Source organism: Cryptomeria japonica, chromosome 4 (assembly GCF_030272615.1).
Source record: "Cryptomeria japonica chromosome 4, Sugi_1.0, whole genome shotgun sequence".
NCBI classification, from domain to species: Eukaryota; Viridiplantae; Streptophyta; class Pinopsida; order Cupressales; family Cupressaceae; genus Cryptomeria; species Cryptomeria japonica.
This window is the reverse complement of record NC_081408.1, coordinates 417,911,434-417,933,940: the sequence shown is the minus strand read 5'-3', so window position 1 is coordinate 417,933,940 and position 22,507 is coordinate 417,911,434. Positions and strand designations below refer to the sequence as shown.

Sequence of the window (22,507 nt, the reverse complement as noted above, 5' to 3'; positions counted from 1 at the left end):
ATATAGAGTATAAACATTGAGATATTCAGAGCATATATCAAAATTTTGATTACCAGATACTTCCCCCAAATAGAATTCTTCTCCCCCTTTGCCAACAATGACAAAGTACAGCTAAACAACCCTGTTTTCATTTGATATTAAAATAATAAAAGTTTATGACAATAAGGAGTAATACTTGTCAAAAACAGATTTAAAGTCCTGGAAGAATTGTTTCATTAACAAAGACCAGGACTCAAGTAGGGAGGTGGCTACTTCTTTTTCTGTCTGCATCTGGGACACCTGTTCTTCCATGGCATCAATTGTGCTCATTTCCTGTGTAACTGTTAAGGCATCCAGGTTCATATAGCACTTCTGAAGAATTTGCAATCGTGGGAGTAGAACCAGTTGTAGCTCCTGCAAATCTCTAGATCGGGTGCTAATCTCTTGCTCCATTTTTGCTGACTGGATGTGAAACCGGTGAACGGTTTGCCCATAAGTTGTAAAGGAATCATAAGGTGGCTTGAATGTGCTCATGTAGGACTGCAAGTCTATTTGAAGCTTTTGCTTCTGAGCTAGCACATCATCATAGAATAGATGGGGTTGGTAGATCTTGTTGAGTAGCAGATTCCCCTCATCTAGAGTGTCCCTTATATCCTTTTATTCTTTCTTCAGTTCAGACCGGAGCTCATTCAACTTCTTCACCAGAGCTATATTAAGAGCTTTTTGATGCTCCTTCTTGACATTTGCCTATGCTTCCTCTTCTAGGCTCTACACCTAATCATCCACTACTGTGCATAGGAGCTTAAGTTTAGCTAGTGATGAATCGGTGTTGGGAAGATTTATACCGAGTATCAAACTGGTAAGAGTTTCCACAGCCGCTTAAATTACATCCTGCTCCTTCTTCCTTCAAATAATTTCAAGGTGCTCTTGAGCAACCTTGATGCTTTGCATTAGCTCCATTTCACTTGCAGAGTGGAGATCGATAGGAGTGGTGAGATAAGCTAGTTTGGCTTGACTCCCGGTTGCCTTCGGAGTCTCCATCTGGGTGCTCTTCTCCACTTAACTTGCCTTGTCCTCTTCTGCTTTCTTCTTCTCCGCATCTCTCCTCTTCTTTGCTTCCTTATCCTCCTCTTCTTTTTCCTTCTCTGCTTCTTTCCTTTTCTCCTCTTCTTTGTCCTCCTCTTCCTTCTTCATTTTCTCTGCTTCTTGCCTCTTCTCCTCTTCTTTTTCTTCCTCTTCCTTCTTCTTCTTCTCTGCTTCCTTCCTCTTTTCCTCTTCCTTGTCTTCCTCTTCTTTCTTTTTCTTTTCATCTTCTTGCTTCTTTTTCTCTTCTTCATCCTTCATCTTCTTCTCCTCTTCATCTTTCTTCTTCTTCTCTTCTTCATCCTTTTTCTTCTTCTCTTCTTCATCCTTTTTGTTCTACTTGGCCTATTCCTTTGTCGCTTCATGTCTGTCCTCAGCTTGCTTATCAACCTGTTTAGCCTGTTGCTCCTATCCTGTTGCCTTAGATGGTGTTTCCTTGAGTAACATCTTCTACGTCCGGGGCATCGACATCAATAGCGTCGACCGGTTCATCAACCGGATTTCCTTCACCATCAAGTACTTCGTCTGGTTTGGATATAACCGATTCTTTCTCAGCTTTTCGGTTGGCTTCAGCCACTTGATGCATCTTCAGAGCTTCTAGAGCACGAGTGTGTGTATCCTTGAGCACTTCCTTACCCTTCCCTTCCAGTAATAGGAGTCTTCTTCTTCTCATGAAGAAAAGACCTTTGTATTTCTTCATTACATAGAACAGTTCCGAATTTGATACATCAAGAAAATGTTCAGCATAAACTTTTTCTCTTATTTCCTGTTCCTGCTCTATGGGAATGTGCCATTTATTGTCTAAGCACTTATACAAAGAATCTGGTGTTTCAGATCTAATTTATGAAGGTGACCGATCATTAACACATAAATACTGAATTATTTCCTTTTCGACCGCTTCCTTTTCATCATCATTAAAGTCATCAAAATACTCAATTAAATCATGTGGCAATTTTCTCCTAATATTCTTTATTGTTCTTTGACAATGTGTCAAAGGTTTATAGGAGGAGATATCAATATTTACCAATGCAGATGATGTCGGTTCATTCTTTGTCTTCTTTCTTGTCTGTCTCACCTTCTTGGGCTGCTCCTCAGACACAGTTTCCTCTGAGTCCGGTGTATTGCTTTTTGTCTTCCTTTTTGTCTCAAAGACTTTAGCCGGTGCTGCTTCTGGTTTCTTCTTGGACGGTGACTATTTGGTCACTTTTGGACTTGTTGTTGTAACCGAAGCTGATGCTACAGGCACTGCCTTTGCCTTCTTCACTGTAGGTTCTTTTCCTTTCTTTGCAGAGGGTTCCTTGACCGGTGTAACCCTTTCCAGATAGGTTCCAATCCTCTTTGCCTTAGGATCAAGAGGTGAGGCAATAAGGGTAGAGGCATACCCTTCCAGCATATCGTACATCACCTCACAGCCCATTGGCTCCACTTCTTCCTGTCTCGGCTCAACAGACTCCATTATGCATTTATCCACTTGGATGGTGAAACAGATATCATCTTCATATTTCTTGATGATGTCACCTGATATCTTCATTCTTTGGCTCATTTTCCATCTGAACTCATCAAAATACTTGTTCAGAACATCAGGGTAACCGGTTCCAAATGCTTGAATGCTTTCCTTGATTTGCTTGGTCACCGGTTGGTCAGCAGACCACTGGACATCTCCTACTCCTAGAAAGTAGCCTTGGAAATAGAAGAACAACCCAACCAGTAGTTGTCCAAACTTGAACCTTAGTGAATTATCCTGTTTGGTCGACTTCATATTCAACATGAGTTGTCTCTGCATACCGGTGCACAGGTCAAATGATGCATCTGGTAAGCGGCATTTACCGCTGCAGCAGATACAGAGTTAATTCTGCTGGTAGAGAATGTCTGGTAGCCTATCACCATGCAGGCATACTTAACCAGATCATCCTTGATAGAATTGACTATCATGCCTCATGAGTTGCTCACTGAACCAGTGAGCTTGGACATTTCAGTTTTTCTTACCGTCCTTAGGGTTGGCACTTCCCCTATGTTGTAAAAACGGGTGATTGCATGAATTGCCTGCATCGTGATATCATGTGTTCTCTCCAGGTACATCTTGTCATCATGGACTCTTCTCAGAATGATCCTTATATGATCCTCTGTGAAATCCTCCAGGAAGTAAACAGTATTGTGGAGCTTCTTCTTCTCCAAAATATTACTCTGGTTTGATCTTCTTATCCTTTCCACAAAATAAACCTAACTGGGAGTGGATAGCTAGAGACCCTAGGTCTTCAATCTTGCAATCTATGTAGTCAGAAATTCCCTCTTCTACTATCACACCAGCTGAAACTTGTGATAGGGCATTATACTTAGACTTTTGTTGAATAAAACTTGCAGAATTGACAAATGCACTAGAACTGGTATGAGATGCGAAAGCCATGATAGAAATTTTAAGAACTCGAGAAATACCTTTTGAAACACGTGAATTTAGGGCTTGCAGATTCTCCTTCACTTCACACTTCATCGGTTGCTGAATCACCGCTTTGTGTTCTCCACTTGACCGTTTGCAATTTGAATTTGAATCTCCTTCGCAGTTTCTCAATTTCTCAAAATCTCTGCTCAAATCGCCTTTTCGTCGCTCTGCTCTTTGAAAAACTTTTCTTCGCTCAAAAATTGATAGTGAGAAATGATTTGGAAAATTCTTTTAAGCATATTCCTCACCTACCATCATTAATGCTCCTCCATTACAGCGTAAACCCTAATTTTCCTTTTTACCATTTCTGATCTTCTGCCAAATGACAAGTATCACATATCAGTTAAGGTCTTTTACCGGTGTAAACCGGGGGTTCGAAACATTTCACCATTTCCTCCCCCTAAACTTTTCTAAAGCTTAGTCTGTCGGTTCCGTGATTTCCACACTAGGTACAGAAACTGGTTCCTCTTGTAACACCGTTGGTTTCTTCTTCTAGGTTTTGTTCATGTCCTCTTGAATAGTGTCAACATCAATGTTTCCTTCCAAAGTGACCGATATATCATCAAATATGTTCTTTCTTGATCTACAGAATCTGGCAATGTGACCCGGTTTGTTGCAGTGATAGCAAACCAATCCAAGTGCTCTCCAAGGTCCATTGTTCATGTTTCCATTCTTCCTTCTGCATGTTGCAGCAGTGTGACCATGACCATGACAAACCATACAGTTTTCTCTCCGTCTGGTTGCCGCTTGATAGCCACCACTTCTTTGCTGATGATTGAAGGCATTAAATCGGTTGTGATTCTGGTTCACAAAAGGTTCAGGACCAGCTCCTTGGGTCCTCTGAGGATATCTATCAATGTTGTTCATAACTGACCTGCATTCAGATGCTCTATGCCCATACTTGTTGCATGTATAACAGTTACCATTGAATCTATAGGATCTAGGCTTATCATTTAAGAAATAAGGAAAATTGTTGTAAGCCTTACTCCTACACACATTTGCAGTATGTCCTTCTTTAAGACAATTGAAGCAAACAGGTTTAAACTTTTGCTTACCTTTATCCTTTGATGTTGGTTGTTTCTTTAACGTTCCAGCATTTGTACTAGAGGTCTCACCTTCCTCATGACCGAAATAACCAATTCCATTGGCATTCTTGACCGGTTTGGCCGATTCAAGCTTTTGCTCTAGCTTGACAGTACTCTTGTTGAACTTAGCAAGTATTTCCTTTGACTCAGAGAGTTCTTTGGAAATAGCAGCATTTGTTTCCAATAGGTTTTCATTCTCAGAGATGGCAATGTTCAGTTCTCCTTGCATGTCTTCCTTTTCCACTTTGCTTGCATGGAGTTGACCAGTTGGGGCACTGATCTCTTGCTTCAGCTTGGAGATCTCATGATCTCTTTCTTTCACCACATCTTTAGCTTTCCTCCAGTTCTCAAGCTCTTGACACATCCGGATAGTCAGTCCTTCCAACTCCTTTCTCAAGTTGGAGTTTGATTCATTCAACTTATTTACTTCTGCAATTAGGGCTTCCATGTCTACTTCATCTGAAGAACTATTTTTAGATAGCTCCATCAACTTTTCAGCATGTTCTCTCCTTTTTGCTTGAGATGCCTTGTATTTGACCATAAGATCATCATAGCCTTGCTCAGACTGAGTGAGCCGATGTGTAAGTTCCCTTATAGAGTATTCCCCCATATCTCTTTCCAAGTGGTTAAACTTATAGGAAGGTAGGCTCTAATACCAATTGATGAGTACTAGGAGGGGGGGTGAATTAGTATGCCAAAAATCTTTGCACTTAACCACTTTGCAAGACTAATAGTAAACCGGTAAAACAGTTTAGCAGACAAATCAGTTAACACACATGCAAACCAAATAGCTAATAATGCATTCACCCACAGAAGCAAAAACACCATAACACAAGAGATTTTGGCGTGGAAACCCAAATGGGAAAAAACATGGTGAGATGGAACTCACAAGTAACTATCTGTAGAATAGGAACCAGACCGGTTAAGGTCTTACAATGTTCTTTACCAGAATAGATCCTGTTAGGAATCTCAATCTCTATTAGGAGATAAGTCCGATTAAAGACTACCTTGCTAGAGGATTTTAGATCCACAAATGTGAACCACCTTGTTAGAGGATTTACAAAAGGCTTTTGGGCCTACCCAGTTAAGGGCTATAGACTTGTCAAAGATGTGAGTAATCAACAAGTGTTTGATCTAGCTAGTAGCACAGACGGCTCGATTAGATACTTGATAGCTCGTACCTAATTCACTCCAGCATTACTTCAGTCTTATACACATTCATATTCTCTCCAACTCCTCAACCACCTTAAACCCTAGCAACAACATAAACTTTTTCTACAACCACATCAACAACCTAAAACCCTAGACATGATGTCCTTATAAAGGAATCTGATTTCATGTTGGTCCAATAGGATTACATAACAATTTCCTAGGTTCAATGAACCTAGACATACTTGGTACCATGACACAAAAAACATCGTTTAGGTGTCAGCACCGTCAAAAAATCGGTGGATGGTAACTCATCACAGAGTATTACCGGTTCATATAAAATGCCGGTTTCCAGTTTGACAAAAATGAAGACTGGTAAAAACGTGTTATGCCGCTTTAATCCCTCATACCACTTGGGATCCACGAACCGCTTGGGGTCAACATGCCGCTTCAGACCGAGAAACACATTCTGCAAAACACCAATAGTCTAAAGACTATTATACAACATACCGGTTGGAACAAATGACGGTTGTTCTCTAACTCATACATATAAAGGAGATCTCAATGCAAGTGTGTGTCCATCAATGACAATCACAACATAAACATCAAAAATGCCAACAGCTAATAAATGATTTTATTTTATTTTATTTTGTTGAATTAATTAAGCCACGTGATGGATGAGTTAGCAAAGGAAAGATGAAGTGGAGATGGAAAGGTGAGTTGGAAATGGGATTAAATAATTAAGAAATTATTTAATTAATGAGACTATAGGATAATAGATACAGTAATAATTAAATATTTGATATTTAATTAATTGATTAGAAGAAAAGGATATAACGAATTAATTGATAAAATATTTCTATTCAATTAATTAATAGAAGAATATAAAATGGATTAGATAAATTAATCTTTTCAAATTAACTATTTAATAGAAGAATAATTATTAAATAAATATAAATATTTATTTAATTGCTCATAGCCAATTTTATGTGTATACATTTTGCCCCTCTTTGAAATGATGTTAATGTTGGCATTCTACACTCTTGTGAGAAATGATGGTGTCGTCATTGATGGCAACCTACTGGAAACCTACAGGTAACCACTGGTAGGCACCGCCACCGGGAGACACTTCACTGCCAGCAGCAACAATGCATATCGGCACCCCAGCTGACAAGAATAAACTTTTGTTTATTGTATTTAATTGTAAATATCCTTTTGTAAAGCCAACATGGCATATTGTAATAGACTCATATATGTATGAGATCTTGTAAATCATTTTTAAATAAGGATAGAGAAGAGATGAGATGAGATAGGAATGAGCGAATAATAAGGACAAATCTTGTATAAGGTTTATGGTTATAGTATGAGTTTAAACCGGTATTGAACCTGGCATAGTTGATGCTGATTTGAAGCAGTACATTGTATTGGATTTTCATAATCCATTTTGTAAGTCAGTGAGACTTTCATTTTGTAGATTGAGCAGTGAGCTCTAGGCAGTTGGCCTTCCTGTATGTGTAGGCCCCTCATTGTAAGTAATATTATTCATTGGCCCGTGAGTGAATATTGTGGGTCACAAATCCCACCGAGGTTTTTCCCACACTGGGTTTCCTCGTTAAACATCTTGTGTTATGGTGTGTTTTCTATGTTGTCTTTATTGTTCCTATTTACTACATTAATTCTTATTTATCAGTACACTGTTTTGGAATGCAAAATACTTAATAAGGTTAAATATTATGTTAACCGGTTAGATACTGATTCACCCATAGCTTGAAGAAGATTCTGACACTGGTATAGATGGAAAACTTAAAAAATAAATTGGAAGGAGCTCTTGTAGACTATGATTCAAAGAAGTTGAAAAATATCAAATTTGAAGATGATTTGAGGACTACACAGGAATTCATTCAAGGACTTCAAGAGAATCTTACTATTGCTAGAAATAAGAGAAAAGAACTTCATGAGAAGATGCAGAATGATAATGATGAAAAGGAAACTCTTAATGAGCTTGTGAACAAGATGAGACAAGAAAACATGACTATGAGAAATGAAATGCAAGATATGACTATGAGATTTTGTAAAGACATCAAAGACAAAAAGAAAAATGAAGATGACTTGACTAGGAGACTCAATGATGCTAGAAATGAAAATCTAAGACTCAGTCATGAAAATGATATGCTAAAGATAGATCTAATTCACATGCAACATGGTAAAACTGAACTTATGAGACAAATGGGAATTCTGGAAAATGAGTTGGCTACTGCAAATCAACACAAAGAGAAATTCAAGAAAAGTTCAGAAGAACTTGATGATATGCTGAAAAGTCAGAAACCTAATGGAGATATGAATGGACTTGGATTTGAATTTGGTGAAAGTTTCAGTACTGCAAACAATCATGATCACAGTAAACCTGTAAGACAACCTAATACTTATAAATTTAATGGGAAATACTTTAACTGTAACAAGTTTGGTCATAGAGAAAATCAGTGTAGATCTAGAAACAATCAGAACATTAATGCACCGAGCGGTCAATGTTCCAAATGCAACAAAGTTGGTCATAATTCAGAAAACTGCAGAATGAATGTAAGATGTTATGTTTGTGGAAGATTTGGGCACTCATCTAATCAATGCAGAATGCAAACTGACATAGGATATAGAAAGGCTATTCAAAAGAATAATGTGACTTGTTATGCTTGTAACAAAATTGGACATATTGCAAAATTTTGTAGAAGCAAGAATTCACTAGCAAATAATAAAGGACCCAGTTTGAAAGGTAAAGAAAAGGTTGATGAGGTAAAGCAATAATTTTCAAGACAATGGATTATAAAGATAGATCAGAATGTTGATGAGACTATTTCTTCGCTGATAGAACAGAGTATTACTCCACGGGCAGGAAATTCTTCATCCAACTAAGAAGTAACCCTTTGGGGGTATTGCAGCAAGTTGAATATCATGCAGATTACCCTCGGTAGATGGTGAGAAGATAGATTTCTTCTTTACCGGCAGATGTGTTAAGTTTTCACTTAACCGGCGAGAATTTATTGCAGTTGTTGAATGAAGTTTCATTAAAAATCATCAATTTTCCCTCTTTTTCGATTCACCGAGCATTCAAACTAGCAGAGAGTGCAAAAATCTGAGCGAAGGCATTCAAGGAAAAGAAGTGAAGCGATTTCTTTCAAGCACTCAAACATTATCAGGCAGCTTAAGGTATTTTTCAAATGGCTTCCTCTTCTACTCCCAAATTTATTGCAAACCCTACTGTTGTGGAAATTGTAAAACACCCTAGGCCCGTTTTCAATATTATTCCCAAGATCGCTAAGCAAGATGATTCCATAGGTGCATTTTCAAAAATTCCTAAAGGTGTACCTTATGCTGAAGACCCTAAAATTTGTATTCACTGTAATATTGAAGAATTAGGCTCTGTGGAAGTTTTAAAGATGTTTAAAATCGTAATATGTTATGAAAATGGAAATGTCAAACCCGAGAACAAGGTTATTGAGACCTTAGGGTTTGTAGAAATCTTGAACATCCCTGAATTTCCAGAGGAGGTGGTGATAATTGTCCTAAGTAGGGAACATGGAGAATTTCTTTGGTTAGATTCAGTCTACAAATTCACCTGGCAAGCAATTAGGGTAGTGACAGGTTTACCCTCTATCGACAGCAGACGAGACAAAACAAAGAAGGTACCTAAAAACACAGTCATGACCTTAACAGGAGCAACATCTGATAGTAGATCTCTGAGAGTAAATGACATCAAGGATATCAATGTGAGATTCATACGTATGATTTTAGGATATAAGACCACACATGCAAACCGACTTAACTCAGTTTCTAGTCTTTGCATTAAAAGTGCTTATGATATGGTAAATAATGATGCAAAAATAGATGTGTGTGAATGGCTGAAGGATGAACTAGTTCATAATTTGAAAAAGATAAAAGGAGACAAGAAAGGGACATTTCGCTTTGGTAATCTTTTGGTATTCCTTATGTTGTATTTCTCAAAACAAATTCCTAGTATTGGACACAAAGATTTTGGATATGACATATCGGTAGGAAAACAATTGCAAGAAGCCTTCAACGATATGGGTACTGCTAGGGAAAACAATCTAACTGAATATTTCAAAGCATTCCAAGCCAAAATGAAAATGAGAGAGAGACTACCACAAAGTATAATAGATAAATATGATAAGGAAATATGTTTTGTGATTAAGAAAGATAAAATATGGATGGAACCAGTTCTTCCTAGGACTGTATGGGTAACTAAAATGGGATATGAGGCTGATGTGAATATTATTGAGACTTATGCTAAATCCCTATTAGAAGCACCTAGAGAACCAATGGAAGAAGTTTTTGGCAGTGCAGAAACAATTGAGAGTGGTGTACAAACAATGAAACAAAGGAAGAGAAGAGAAAATTATATAAGAGATGCATCAAAACAAGTAAAGGATATAAAAGAAAATGTTATGAACCTTGCTGGAATAAAGGAAAGTGAACTGGAAGGATTACAACCGGAGGCACATATCTCATCGGTTGGCACATCATCTGATAGTGAGATACCTGTCGAGTTTAAGAGAGTTGATAGGAAGAGAAACCTTCACCGGTACCCTCTCCTCCACCCAAGAAAACAAGAACTCTAAGAAAGAAGAAACAAGCGGTAAGACACCCGGCAAAGAAGTTAACACCCAAGAAGAAATAGAAATAGGTGATACCACCTTTGGATAATTTACTGAATGAAATCACTGATGACGGTAACTTGGCTAATGTGAGCAAGTTGTATAACACATTTACTGATTCAAAAAAAAAAAGTATTGAAAACAGTATTATTCTACATCTGGACATTTACAAGAAAGTACTAATTGAAGTTATAGATGATTTACCAAATGATCTAAAAACTTGTACCCTCGTTATCTTTCGATTTCACTCCCGAGGGGGCATACTCATGACCTCATGACCTCACATCTTCAAAGTCAATAAAATTTTCAAATCTTCATCAAAGTTGAGCAAAAAAAAATCTTTTTCAAATAAAGAAAATCAAATCAAATTCTTATTTCTAAGGCGCATCTCAGCTTCATCGCTTCACATCAAGTTGAGATCTCTCGATCATCTGAATCGAATAAATCGCTAGGGGCATATCACTTTCATCACTTCAAATCAAGCTGATATTTGCCATCATCTGAATTAGTCTCTTAACGTTAATTAGTTTCATCGCTTTACATCAAGTTGATTATTCGTTTAAACTCAATCAAGAGTTTTCTTCGATCACACACTCAATCTAAGAAGGTGTTCAGTTTCATCACATCAAATCAAGTTGGACAGTTTATCTTCACTCATCGTGTCTTGATCCATCAAGTTCAAGACCGATTTTATCTTTGCTCACTGTGTCTAGTTCAATCAAGTTCTAGATTAGTAAGATCCGCTTCTTGATCAATCAAGTTCAAGTTTGGTATCTTTGCTCTCTATCGTTCCTAGTTCAATCAAGTTCAAGATCAGTATTGCTTTAATCAACTCTGTTCAGATTCATTGCTTTAAATCAAGCTAAGCACCTCACTTTTCATCTAGTTCATGATCAATCAAGTTCAGAACTGGCATCTCCTAGACATCAACTATTCTTTGAACCAACACGTTCCTCGCACATTAATTCAAAGAGGGGCAAATGTAATACCCTAAAATTGGTCATCTAAACCATGGGCCCCTAATCTGGACAACATCACCAAGGTCCTAACCAAAGGCAATTAAATCAATCTTGAGCACATTAATTAATTCTTTAATCATCAAATATTGCATGGCAACTCAATTACTCAATATTATTTAAATATTTATTTAATTATTTTAATCAATCCAAAAATATCATTTTAATCAATTGTCCTGTTTAATTTATTAAATATCCTAGCATATTTAATTAATTAATAAATTTGTCATTTAATCATGCAAAAAAAGAATTAATTTATTACAAAAGAGGAATTAATCACAAAGCAAGAGTTAAATTGAAAATAGAATAAAAGAATTGAGAGAGAAATCAAACTTGAGATATTATTTATTTTTCTAAATTGAGAACTTGAAATCAGAAAAAGCAATCATTCTCTAAAATTAGAACTCAAAGCTTTTGAGAAAAAGAAGTTCAGTTGCATTAAAAGACTTTTTTCTTGAATAAATCAAAGAATTATCTATTTTTATCACAAGTGCATGGAATTAATTAATTCTTATTTCTAATGCAACTTGAACTTCTTATCTGAATGCATTTCAATTAAACTATAATTGGAATCTATCTCAAGGTTAACTAAATCTGATTCCTCAATTATTTCAATTAATTCTAAATTGTGCTTTTTCTTGATCTCTCTTGTGAATTTCTATAAATTCGGCATTCAACTCTCATTCAAATCACCCCAGAGATATTTGAGAAACACCTTGGAGATTATTATTATTATGCTGATTTTCCTCTAGAGTCATTAAAGATCTTGTGCTTGCCTTTTTTGAGATTATTGCATCTTAGTTTAGCTTTTTCCATATTTACTTTATTTCATTATTTCTTGAATCCGTATTGCTTGAATTATTCATCCATCTTGCATCCATATAGTTTAATATCATACTCATATAGATTAAATCCTTCATCTTGGTGTAGTCTAGTCACTGGTATTGCTTATAAAATTCTAAGAGCAATCTTATCCTCGCATCTTTTAGAAGGAAGTTAGTCACTTTGTTATGGTTTATTATTTATTGATTATTGATTTACTAACTAGACATGTAATGACTTAATTGAAGTGTTGTGCCTGCAGCTATCAGACCTCTTTTCACTTTTTCACACCACATCTTTGGCGCCCATCGTGGGGCACGAGACTACATTTTTCGGCCTCCAAGACTAACTGCTTACTTTTATTTTTTTCGGATTTTTTGACTTTTTGGATTTTCGTCTGTACAGTTTTTGCGATTTGTCGTATGACATTTTCCATACGGCCAAATGACAAACTGCAGGTGTCGTACAATCTGGTATGATTTATCGTACGATTTGGTAAGAATTGTCGTACAATTCTAAATTTTCCTAGTTAAAGAGCATATTTCATTCTTCAATTTTCTCATTCAATTTTGATTATACTGACGATTGACCCAAGTTGTTTATCTGTCAATCTGAGAATTTTTCACAGCCTAATTAGTTTTTTGCAGAACGCTTGTCGAAGAATATGCTTGTCACACAAATACAATATGACTATTGATTCATTGTCTTTGCAAGTTGCCTGAGAAGAATCGAGCAAACATCATGTATTCTTTAAATTCATTTTTAGGAACCTAACTTGCTATCTAGTTAAAGAACAAATCTGTATTTCATGTTTTAAGTAAATTTTGAGAGGTAGGAGAGTATGCTCTTGTCTACATAGACAATCAGAAATCCAGACCCTTGAGGCATTTTCTTTAAGTTTGAGATTTGTACATCTTTAGCGGGTCTGCCCTCCCGAGGAGCTAATAACTCTTAAAGTCGTTACGATTGGTGTGAGGGGAATGACCCAAGTGGGAATGGCTAAACACCAAGTAATCCAAACCACTATAAAATAAACGTGATTTGATGAAAATCAAGTCAACGGCAGTGCTCGGGAATAGCTCTCCTTTGTACCCTCGGGTATATTAAACCTTGGTTTTCAAGGCTGGGAGACCTCTTAATTGAGTTTATACCTCGACGTGTCAAACAGACCCCTTACTAGTTCCAATTCAAATTAGAAGCTACCCTATTCACCTCTAAAAGGGGGGATAATCTTTGTGCAAGAGAGATAGTAACTCTCCCAAGATACTTGTCATTTCATGCCCCCATTAGCATTTGGAGTCAAATAATACGGCATTGAGAATCCATTGCATGAGACTTAGCAGTCGTATTTTGATTAGCTATTGGGTGTGTACCTAAGTCTACAAGAAAAGGTTTTATTCTCTCACCAATTTCCATAGGGTTTACATGTTGTGATTGGAGTTATTATTCATATTATGTGTCTTCTGTGTTTTCATCCCTGAAACTGAAACTGAAATATCAAAACTGGAGAAAACAAGAAACAACTCAGTGATCAAAAACTCTATCCATGTCAAAACTAGTCTATCCTAGTCAAAAACTTTGTTCGTGTCACAAACTAGTATACCTCAGCGATCAAGAACTCAGTCCAACTCTAAACTGCTTATCATCAGTCAATGATCAAAACCCAGTCCATCTCAAATCTGGTTATACTCAGTCATTGAAAACTAATAAATTTACCTCTGTCCAGCAAACAGTCATACGATTCCTCTGATTTATTGTCTAGTTTCATATTTTGTGTCATACGAAATTCCATCAGTCCTAACAGTCTATCGTTTGAGCCTGCATCCTCTGTCGTACGAATCCTGATTGTCTGTCGTCTGGTTCTGAGAATTGTCATTCCATCCTAAATCCTATGTCGTACGATAAAACATTATATTGATCAGTCTGTTATTCTAGACATACCCATCTGTCATACGGTACAAGGCAGCAACTCGTACGAAACACTGTTGTTTTCATCCTGAAGCTATTGAATTGTTGTCTGGTCCTGAGAAACCTATCGTATGAATCTCTAATTTTGTCAGTCCAGAAAAGTCAAACTTGCCTAAAATAGTCTACAGTGAGCATAAAATTGGTTATCATCATCCTGAGCATAAACAGATCAAAATAGTGTACCTCTGCCATTCATGTTGTACGATATTGTCGATCATTTTTTCAGCTAGTTCAAGCAACTACATATCAAACCTAAATCACTTAGATAAACATCTTATACAGGATAGATCTTTCCTGAAGCCAGACTAAGTCTTAGTCACTTCTCTCAAATCAACTTAGATAAATGTCTTATACAAGATAGATCATTCCTGAAACCACACTAAATCTTAGTTGCTTCTCTCAAACAAATACGTTAACTGAACAACTAGCTCTGAATTTGATCTTGACTTCTGCATCACAAACAACTTTAGGTCACACCAATCAATAAAAATGCCTACTCAAACCAGGAGTTCTTGTAAGAAAGATGCCAAAGGAAAAGGGAAACCCTTTTCATATAAAGATAATCCATTTTATGAAGAGGATCCCCTAACTGATAAACCTTCATCATCAGAGATACCAGTTTATGATCAACCTTTATCTCCCACTATACCTAGAATAGAACAAAATGACAAAGACAACCTCAGTATTCATGAAACCGATAATGATTCCTCATCAAGTGAAGCTGAAGATTCTGAACCTCCAGAAAAAGATATTCATAAATGTCAAAAGGATAAAGATTTCCGAAAAATGATGAAGGCTATCATGGCTAGGGAAAAAGAAGACTGTTTTCTAGAACTAAAACAAGGCGCCAAACTTCCTACTGGATATGACATTCAGACTCTCATCACTAAAAAGGAAGAATCACCTATAATAATGGTCCACAAACAATTACTAGCTTTACAGACTGAGATCATAGAACTGAAAAACAACGATAAATCCCTAAAACAATATTCTCTGGAGACAATATGCCCATTTCCTTTTGAAAAAAACCTATACATGCCTCCATTCCCTTCACGAGTTGAGATTCCAAAATTTGACAAATATGATGGTACCTCAAATCCTCAAGATCATGTCAGAGAATTTTGTGCTGCCTGCATGGAGTTCATGCATGATCAAACGTATCTCATGCACTTTTTTTCGAGGAGTTTGGGAGGACAAGCTATGGAATGGTTCTCAAGTCTACCTAAGGGGATAAAAACTTTTGAAGAAATAATCCACCAATTTTTACAACAATACTCCTACAACATTCGACATCCTATTACTATAATAGAACTTTAAAATACCAAATAGAAAACAGGGGAGCCTTTTCTCACTTTCCTCCAACGTTGGAGAAAGATGTTCTCTAGGTATTCACGGCCTATCCCAAATGCTGATAAAATGGATATATTCATCAATAATCTAGTCCCTGAATTGAAATATAGTATCCAAATGCAAGCACACCCATCATTTAACAAAATGGTAGATAATTCTATCCGAAAGGAAGATGTGCTTATAAAGAAAGGAGATATCACACCTTGGAAAAAAACACAACCAGGATCTAGCTCTAAAGAGAAGAACAAGTATTGGAAGTATGGAAAAGACAACAATAAGAATGTTGTTAATGATGGAGAAGTAGACACTATTAAAACCAAATAAAAGCCCACAATATTCAACTTGGCTAGTGGCACACAAGCACTCAAAGTAGCTAAAACCACAATAGAAAATCCTCCGAAGAAAGCAAAAGAGTGGTTCAAAGAGAAACCTTCGCTTTCGAAATCTAGATGCGAATTCACTCCTCTAGAAGAATCATACGAATCCACTTTCAAAACTCTATTCGAAAACAACCTGATAACCTTACCAGATAATTCTAGGCCATATGATCCGGAAGTCAAACCAAAATGGTGGAGAGAAAATGAATACTGCGACTACCATTGGAATAAAGGTCATAACACAAACAACTGCATGAAGCTCAAGCATGAGATTCAAGATCTCACATATGCTGGTAAAATTGTTGTTGGCAGTCACCCGACAAATGCTGATCATAAAGCTTTTAAGGATCCCTTACCTATTTACAAACAAGGTGATTCTTCAAAGACCAAAGGAGGTGCCAAAGTAAATTATACTTATACTACCAATGACAATGTCATCAACATGATTGATCCTTCCCATTCTAAATATTGCAATGTGATCATAATCCAAGATAAACAAAATGAATCATGATATGCAAAGGATATGACCCGTTCTCAAAAGAAAGTAACTCTCCAAGGAGCTAGTTCTTCAACTTCTGCTCCAACAACATCAAACCTACCAACCACGTCAAACAAACAAAAAAAATCAACATTTGATAAATTTAAAAGCCTAAATTTGTTATCATCCTCTGGATATAGCATTGTTCAACAATTGAAAAAGACAAATGTTCAAATTTCCATCTTTGAATTACTAAAAATCTCTTCTACTCACAAAGAAATCTTGGACAATGCCTTGCTCACCACTAATGTTCCAAAAGATTTAGACATTGATCGGTTTCAATCCATGGTGGTTCATCTGACTTCACCTCACTATCTGACCTTCTCTGAAGAAGATGACAACTCGCTAAATCATCCACATAACAAGACATTGCACATTGAAGCCATCATCTATAAGCATAGAGTCAAACGTGTTTTGATAGATGGAGGCGCGAGGTTGAATATATGTACTTACAGTCTACTTACACAACTAAGATTTTCTAAAAAATGTCATTGATCCAGTCAAGAAAATAACAATTAAAGCCTATGATGAAGAGGAAAGGACCTCTAAAGGTCTGGTATCATTACCAATCAGGGTAGGACCTGTAGAAAGAGATGTCATTTTCCAGGTAATTGATCTTCCTCTGTCATACAATATCTTACTCGATAGTCCATAGATTCATGAAATGAAGGTAGTTCCATCTACATACCATCAATGCTTAAAATTTCCTTATAACGGAGTTAAGGTTAGTATTCCCACTGATACAAATGTCCCCCATAATGCATTGACAAAAGATGTTGATACCTTTGTGCCTCATAATAGAGTAGCCTCTACAAATGAAAGTTTAGAAGCCCTGATGAAAGACTTGGAAAAGAAATTGAAAATTACCAATACTAGCATGGATGGATACAAGATAGAACCAGTAGTTTCATTAGTTTCTCTTCCTCCATCACTGAAATAGTTGGGAAAACCATCAGAGGCTATGAAAACATAGACTTCAACTCTAAATATCATATATGATGGTCTTTTTGTATAATCTTCTACTTCCCTAGCAGATGAAATAGAAGAGGATGTTGTTCTAAAATGGCTTTTTAAGGAAGATAGTGAAAATAAAGAAGTACGGCATTGTGATATTTCCTCAACACAATATGGTCTAGGCTACAAAATGATTCAACGCATGGGATATTTAGGTACTGGTCCCCTGGGAAAACATCAAGAGGGTATTATTGAACCGATTCAGCTGCAAACAAAATCAACAAATGATAAGGCTGGACTAGGGTACAATCCAAAAAAGACATCAGACCAAAATAATGCTTCTAAGTCTAAGTGGCAGAAAAGGATATTGCCTTCAACATTAAAAGAAATAAACACTCAACAAACTCAAGCAGAGTGTGTAAAAGAGAAAGAGGAATCAGCAATCAAGAAACAAGAAACAGTCAGTACTCAAGCTCCGATCGTGTTAGCTACAACAATACAAGGAGTTGAAGTCCCAGAGGATATAAGAGACGAAGTAGAAAGAAACAGAGAATTGTTTGCACCACTGAAAGTTCTAGTCACATACACTGGTAGACAGCAAGTAGATGATTCAAAGACTAACTCAAATGAGTATGAATGGGGTCCAGACCACTAACCCCAGAAGAGTCTAGTGGTATCATAGATGATACTCAAGAGCTGATGTACTTAAAGATAGAAAAGGACATATAGGAAATCAGACTAAAAAGACAAGCAGACTATGAACAAGGGTTGAAGGAAGGAAGAATACCAGAAATTTTTTCATCTATTATATACCCCTCTAAAAAGACAGACAAAATCTAGTATGGGATTACCCAAGAAGAATTGGAAGCTATAGAAGTAGAACCGGTCATCAGTCAAGAGGAAGCTGAATGGAGTAGATGATAGGGAGTCATAGAACCATCAAGATCATGTCAACAGGTGTGTCAGATACAAATGCTAAATGGTTATTGCGTTCCAATCGTCTGTGTTTGCATTAATTGCAATTTCAACTCTACTAGTGATTGGTGTACCTGTCACACTTGCCTCTCCTAATGGTTGGTCAAGTAACAAAAATGTACTATTTTCCGGCTTATCATTATGGATTGGATCAGTCTTTTTAGTAGGTATTCTAAATTCTTTCATATCTTAAGATATGTTTTAAGATCTTTTGGGTTTCAAATTTCCCTCTCCCCCCTCTCTAGGGGGCATCATAAATTATTCACAAGGGAATTTACGATAAATTTGAAAAAACCAGGTAATGAGAGTATTCAAGGGAGAGGTTTTTTTTATTAGTATGATTGATAATTGATCAATCAGTCTATTCAAATTGAAAAATTGACCTACATAGAATGGTAATATATGGGTATATATTATACCCATATATCGAGTCAAATGCGGGTATGGTTGAATGGTACAATTTCTCCTTGCCAAGGAAAAGATGCGGGTTCGATTCCCGCTACCCGCCCATCTGTAGTATAGAATAGAATTATGAATTAGTTATTCGTTTAGTCATATTTTTTATCTTCTTTATACATAAGGCCAAGATAAATGGGATGAACCATCCTTTTTGGATATAAAAACTTATTGTGTCTTTGCGGAGACGGGATTTGAACCCGTGACTTCAAGGTTATGAGCCTTGCGAGCTACCAAACTGCTCTACTCCGCGCTATCCCCTAATATTACCTTTGTTATAATACCCCAAAATGGGTACATCGAGCAATCCCTTGGGTATGCTATTCTCCCTCCTATATAGGGAGGGAGGATAGCATAATAATAACTTTAAGCAATTTTTTTGAACCTACCAACTCGATTTGGTCACCCCAGCCAACAAACATGCGTGAGCCATTTCACGGATTATATATCCGGATAATTCAAAGTCTCTATAATTGGCTCTAGGTCTTCCAGTCTTCAAACAACGTCGACGAAGACGTGTAGGTGCACTATTACGCGGTAGAGATTGTAATTTTCTATAAATATCCAATTTATCATCCAGTGATGAGACTTCGCTCATCTCTTTTTTCAAAGATTGGCGAAGCAAATTATATTTCCTTTCCAATCTTTGTTTCTTTTTCTCTCTTTGAATGAGACTTTTTCTTGCCATAATGATTCAGCTAGTTTATATAAATAATATAGATCAAATTTGAGATGGAGAAGTATTACGTGGATTACTCTTTCTTTTTATGCATAGAGATTAGATAGAAAATCTAAATATTAGAATAAAATGAAAAAGAATTAACCGAATTTGCCTGATGTAGAGGCGATTAAGAAAGCTGCATAGGTGAATATATAGCCTACAGAAAAGTGAGCTAATCCAACTAATCGCGCTTGAACAATGGAAAGAGCTACTGGCTTATCCCTCCATCGAACTAAATTAGCCAAAGGTGTGCGTTCATGAGCCCATGCAAGAGTTTCAATCAGTTCTTGCCAATATCTCCCCTATGTAACACGATGGGATTATTTGGCTACTATGTTCACAGAGGCGATAACGGTTAATGCGCCAGAAAAATTGGAAAATATTCAAATACCTAAAAGGGCTAGCTATATTAGAATGATTATGCTAGAGTTAAGTCGTATAGCTTCTCATTTGTTATGGCTTGGACCTTTCATGGCTGATATTGGTGTGCAGACTCCTTTCTTTTATATTTTAAGAGAGAGGGAAATGATATATGATTTATTTGAAGCTGCCACGGGCATGCGAATGATGCATAATTATTTCCGCATTGGAGGAGTAGCTGTAGATTTACCCTACGGTTGGATAGATAAATGCTTAGATTTTTGCTATTATTTCTTCCCAAAAGTGACAGAATATGAAAGGCTTATTACACGCAATCCTATCTTTTTGAAACGAGTTGAGGGAGTAGGCATTATTAGTAGAGAAGAAGCAATAGATTGGAGTTTATCAGGACCCATGCTACGAGCTTCCGGAATCCAATGGGATCTTCGTAAAGTGGATCATTATGAATGCTACGATGAATTGGATTGGGAAATCCAATGGCAAAAAGAAGGAGATTCGTTAGCTCGTTATTTGCTTCGAATCGGGGAAATGAAAGAATCTATCAAAATAATCAAACAGGCCCTAGAAGTAATTCCGGGAGGTCCCTATGAGAATTTAGAGGTTCGACGTTTAAATAAGGGAAAAGATTCGCAATGGAACGATTTCGAATCTCGATTTATCAGTAAAAAACCTTCCCCTACTTTTGAGTTATCAAAACAAGAACATTACATGAGAGTAGAAGCTCCCAAGGGGGAACTAGGAATTTTTTTTATAGGAGATGATAATATTTTTCCCTGGAGATGGAAAATTCGACCACCTGCTTTTATTAATTTGCAGATCCCTCCTCAACTGGTTAAAAGGATGAAATTAGCCGATATCATGACGATTTTGGGTAGTATAGATATCATTATGGGAGAGGTTGATCGTTAAAATGGTTATTAATATAGCAGATCTCGAAGAACAAGCTATCAATTTATTTTCACTCAACCACTTGAAGAAGACTCGGAAACTTGCAGCATTAAAGATGTTGGTGTTGATACCATACATACATTCACTCAACCACTTGAAGAAGACTCGGAAACTTCATCCAATGACTCTGAGGACTTTGGCAATAATCATGTTTATGACAATATCTACTCAGCATCAAACTCTGAATCCTCTAATATAAATGGCAAGAATTTGTCTACTGATCTTGTTACTGTCGAACCTCAATATAAGTCCAGCCTGGCGTAGAGAACAATGCTACAAGTAGGTCTATTGGATTAGGTTGATTAAATATTAACGTGCACTTTAATAATCATGTTCTGACTTTTCCTGGTCTTGAGACATTTACGCAAGGTATCCTTTTGGAACTTGACTTTTCGATTCGCAATTGTGATGACAATACTGTGAACTCCCTCGAACTTGTCCACACTCTATCCTTGGTACATCCTAAATTAATTGAATGTAGTCTACAAGACCAACCCATGAATGTACCTACTTTTTCCAATAACTACACACTAGCTTATTACCTAAACACAGTTGAACCCATGTACTCTTCCACCAGTGAACAGAGTGAAAACATGACTGAAACAGATATCAAGTATCTTAGTCGCAAAAATCAAAAAAATAAAAATAAAAGATCTGATGGCGAAAACCACATTGTGGCGGCATCAGAAACTAAAAAAGAGAAAATAAAGGACGTGCCTAAAGGTGAAAACCTCTCTGACGTGCCTGAAGGTGAGATACTTGATATACTGCCAAGTCACTTCCAGGAGAGATCTTCTATATTGATTGAGCCAACTCAGCCAGTGAACATTGGAAGTCAAGATACACCACACATCATTCATGTAGCTCAATCATTATCAGCGAAAGAATTGAAATATTTCACTCATCTCTTTTCAGAAAAGAAGATCAAGTTTGCATGGACATACTCTGATATGCCAGGCCTGGATCCTGATATTATCATGCATCATCTTTCTATCACACTAGGAGTTAAACCAGTCAAGCAAAAACTTTGTAAGATGCACCCTCATGTGGCACTACTAGTCAAAGCCGAGTTAGAAAAATTGCTAAAAGATGGATTTATTAGAGCTATAGACTATGCATAATGGATTTCAAACATAGTACCTATGTCAAAGGTAGATAAATCTATTAGGGTTTGCACAGACTTCAGAGATCTCAACAAAGCTTGTCTGAAGAATGTCATTCCATTGCCAAACATTGATATAATAGTCGATATGACTGATGGATATGAGATGTACTCACTAATGGATGGATTCTCCAGTTATAATTAGATCAAAATAGCTCCTAGAGATCAAGAAAAGATAGCTTTCACCTGTGCATGGGGAACCTCTTGCTAGAATGTCATGCCATTCGGGCTAAAGAACGCAGGAGCAACTTATCAAAGAGCAGTAACAACTATATTTCATGATATGATGCATAAGAATATGGAAGACTATGTTGATGACACTTTAGTAAAGACTATGAAGAGATCCAGGCATATTTAAGAGCTAGGCCCTATACTAGATAGAATGGAAAAATTCAAACTCCGGTTAAATCCAAAAAAGTGTACATTCGGAGTGACATCT

General features: G+C 36.7%; 1 protein-coding gene and 1 non-coding gene across 2 annotated transcripts in view; one reads left to right on the top strand and one right to left on the bottom strand.

Annotated features, from left to right (window-relative positions):
* LOC131031283 (NAD(P)H-quinone oxidoreductase subunit H, chloroplastic-like) overlaps positions 1-20,897 on the top strand; it is an 81,713-nt gene extending 60,816 nt beyond the window's left edge. The window contains exon 3 of the mRNA XM_057962366.2: positions 19,862-20,897. Within this exon, the coding sequence (XP_057818349.2) occupies positions 19,862-20,867 (1,006 nt within the window). The 3' untranslated portion in view covers positions 20,868-20,897. The remainder of the gene's footprint in view (positions 1-19,861) is intronic.
* TRNAM-CAU (transfer RNA methionine (anticodon CAU)) lies at positions 19,036-19,109 on the bottom strand. The gene has a single exon. It is a non-coding gene; the product is annotated as a tRNA-Met (tRNA).
* Positions 20,898-22,507: the final 1,610 nt, after the last annotated feature.